Source organism: Papaver somniferum, chromosome 6 (genome assembly GCF_003573695.1).
Source record: "Papaver somniferum cultivar HN1 chromosome 6, ASM357369v1, whole genome shotgun sequence".
Taxonomy (NCBI): domain Eukaryota; kingdom Viridiplantae; phylum Streptophyta; class Magnoliopsida; order Ranunculales; family Papaveraceae; genus Papaver; species Papaver somniferum.
The window spans coordinates 16,402,728-16,406,196 of NC_039363.1; the positions used below are offsets into that span (position 1 = coordinate 16,402,728).

General features: G+C 38.0%; 1 protein-coding gene across 1 annotated transcript; it reads left to right on the top strand.

Annotated features, from left to right (window-relative positions):
* Window positions 1-218: 218 nt before the first annotated feature.
* Window positions 219-1,167, top strand: LOC113290558. The gene is made up of 2 exons (XM_026540149.1): window positions 219-552; window positions 683-1,167. The coding sequence occupies exons 1-2, from the start codon at window positions 219-221 to the stop codon at window positions 1,165-1,167; spliced, it is 819 nt and encodes a 272-aa protein (XP_026395934.1).
* The last annotated feature ends 2,302 nt before the right edge of the window (window positions 1,168-3,469 follow it).

Genomic DNA, 3,469 nt, shown 5'->3' on the forward strand with positions numbered 1-3,469 from the left:
GTTTGGTTCTAAATGGATAACATGGATTAAATGGTCCATCTCCTCTCCACACCTATCTGTTTTGGTTAATGGTGATTCAACAGAAATATTCAAGCCTCAAAAGGATTAAGGCAAGGTGATTCTCTCTCTCCTTACCTCTTCTTGTTGGTGGTTGAAATCTTATCTAAGTTGTTGAAAGAAATCAGATTCATGGGTTCAAAGTTGCAGATAATGGTACTATGATCTCTCACCTTCAGTTTGCTGACGATACTTTGATTTCCATTGATGCATCTGTGGAGAAAGTGCAAAGACTCTTCATCATCTTAGATATTTTTGAAACACTCACCGGTATGAAACTCAACTTAGAGAAAAGTACTATGATCAGTGTGGGTGCTGACAATATTGTTGATCTTTTGGCTAAAGAGTTAGGGTGTAAAACTGAGAAGCTACTTTTTAAGTACCTGGGTTTACTTATTGGTGCACTCTCTAGAAGTATATCTGTTTGGGATGTTGTGTTAGAGAGAATGGAACTAAAGCTATCTTCTTGGAAAAAGAAATTCTTGAATAAGGCTGGTAGACTCATTCTTATCAAGAACTGTCTATCTTGTCTTCCTATATATCTACTTTTTATCCCTTTTTCACCTTCCTGTTACCATTGAAAAGAAGTTGATAAAGCTCATGCGCAATTTCCTATGGAGTGCAGTGGATGGAAAGAAAAAAACGGCTTGGGTCTCCTGGAAAAAGGTGTGTGTCTCTAAATCTAATGGTGGCTTGGTATTAAAAATTTTAAGAAACACCAATAAAACACTGCTTATTAAGTGGGTTTGGCGATACTCTAAAACCAAAACTGCACTTTGGAGAAGAATCATCCAGCAAAAGCAAAAAGTTAATGAAGATGTAGCTTTACCAACAGAAGATAACTCAGCACAAGGTAGAAGCCTGTGGAGGAACGTATCTAACCTTGTCCCGGAAATTCAACATCACATTTCTTTTAAACTGAATAATGGAAGAGGGATAAGATTTTGGTATGATAAATGGTGCGGTAGAGGCGTTTTGAAAGATCGATTTCCCGTAATATTCAAGGCAGTAAAAGATAAGCAAATGGTGGTGGCTGGTGCCGTAAAGGAGGGAAGATGGTTCTGCATTTTTAGGAAATCGCATCTAAATGCAAATGAGAAATTAGAATAGGATCTTTTGAAGAGAGATTTGGGGGTAGTTCCACTGTTTACAGATGAAGATGACGAAGTGGAAGTGCTACATGATTTCAGTACAAGCACGTGTTACAAGGCTTTGTCACCTGAAGAGTCAAGCTGCAACTTTGCAAGATTTCCTTGGAAGAAAGCAATACCAAATAAGGTTACTTTTATCACTTGGGAAGTATTTTATAATTCACTTCCTACTATAATGATGCTGCAACACAGGGGTGTCGATGTGGCCAGTGTTAATTGTCCTCTTTGAGACAACAAAATGGAGACTTCTAATCACTTGCTCTTGCACTGTTCTTACTATTTTGAGGTTTGGGATTATTTCATTAAAGCATTTCATATATCGTGGCATATTCCGGAAACGGTACTGCAACTGTTTAATGCTTGGGATACTAATGTTCTTGCTGGGAGATGTAAAAGAGTATGGGATATCATGCATTATGCTATAATATGGAATCTCTGGAGGGAGAGAAACCACAGAGTATTTGGTAGTAGTGGACCTAAGGGTGTAGCCGAGCTTAAGTTTCTGATCAAACAAAGTGTGGTCTTATGGAGCTGTGACCTGGACACTTTCAAGTTCATAACCACTGATCAAATTCTCCATCACTGGGAGATGATCATTCATGTATAATTTATCTTTTTGATTGTTCTTGGGATGTTTTCTAGCCTCTGGCTTTTTCCTTTTAATATAAAATATATTCTTTCAAAAAAAATAAGAAAAATAAATAATCTTTAAAAGGTTCTTTTCTTTTATTGGAACCAACCTTTGATATAATGCAGCTTCAACCATGGACTCCTACAGAAATATTATCACCGTAAATGGGTGTTTACTTTGCAAAAAAGTTGTTGAATAATCAACATATTTTTCTGTATTGCGAAACTAAGAGGTCAGTATGGCATTATTTTCTGAACTTCTATAATTTCATATGGGTGTTCCATGACTCTGTTAGACGTCACCTTGAAGTGGTTTTCATGCTCAATGCATTTGGGAATGGAGAAAAAAAGAAAGGAAATGTTAATTTTCATTGTGGGCAGGATACAAACCTTGGTTTGTTGCATCCCTAAGTTACTTTGTCAGATAACCTGAGCCGACATATGTATTGTGCAAACAACCTAGCCAAACCAAAGCAAAACCAAAACTTTTTTCCAGTAACAAGTACCGGGTCGAGCAGGGATATTGTCTCAGAAAGACCGTATCCCCAAGGGTGCGACGAAGTTTTTACACCGGCTGTCTGCGGGCCGAGACGTAACTTACCCAAAGGTAAGAGTAAGCCTTGACACCTTCCGTGTCTTGTTCGTTTTCGGCACAGAGGGTGTGGTGGTCCATCACTTCCATGGGATTACGCATTCGCGACCATTTCGGTGATGGGGCCACGTACTTCGTGTCCCAGCTGCAGGGCTACGGGGTAATTCCCCTTCACGATCTGCAGAGCTACAGAGGGATGCCCCCTTTCACAATTCTGCCATGATGGTTTACTAGTTCGTGGTTTGCACAGTCCTATTAAGAGAGAAAGCTTCTAACGAATAATCAAAGGTAAGGAAGGGTCCAGTCACGCACCTCATGTACATACCTCTTTCACGTGGATCGCTGTCCTTCATGTTGTTCTATCGAGAGCCAACTCTCTCTCCAAGCCTCGGTCTTTCAGGTCCCGCTTAATCAGTTCATCCCAGGTTAATTTCGGCCTTCCTCGTTTCTTCATTCTCCATTCGGTTCGTCCGATGCGTCCTACTCGTACTGGGGCCTCAGGTGGTCTACGTTGGAGATGCCTGAATCAATGCAGCCTGTGTTGCGTGAGTATCATCTTCATCGACGCTACCCCAAGCTTCCCATCGATGTGCAAACAACTTAGCCATCATAAACAAAACATGCTTCAAAAGAGAACTAATTGAAGCAGTAAAACGAAAAAGGATATGTGTCTTTCTTCCCACAAACTTGACTGTAGGACTAGAATAGCATACTAAATCATATATAATTAAAATAGGCTACTCTTAAATATAGCCCATACATTTACTAACTATAATCCAAAAAGTTTGAGTTAAAATGGAAAGTCAAAAGTTGATATAAAAAAACAAACAAATTTTAATTTTTTATTTAACAATTAAATTTAAATCTTCCTCTTACTCAAAATCAAAATAAATCCTAACTTTTTTATTAATCATTTATACTTAAAATTGATTATCATTGTTCTTTTAATATTCTCACAAATGGAACAATTGTATATAAACCCTAATTCTTATTTTTTCCAAAAACAAAATAAACTCTAATTTTCTCTAAAATAATTTTT

Excerpts from the sequence above, each read along its gene's own strand:
- LOC113290558 (XM_026540149.1), top strand. The coding sequence starts at position 219 with ATGATCTCTCACCTTCAGTTTGCTGACGATACTTTGATTTCCATTGAT. Across the intron at positions 553-682 it reads GAAATTCTTGAATAAGGCTG|TGGATGGAAAGAAAAAAACG; the intron begins GTAGACTCATTC and ends TATGGAGTGCAG.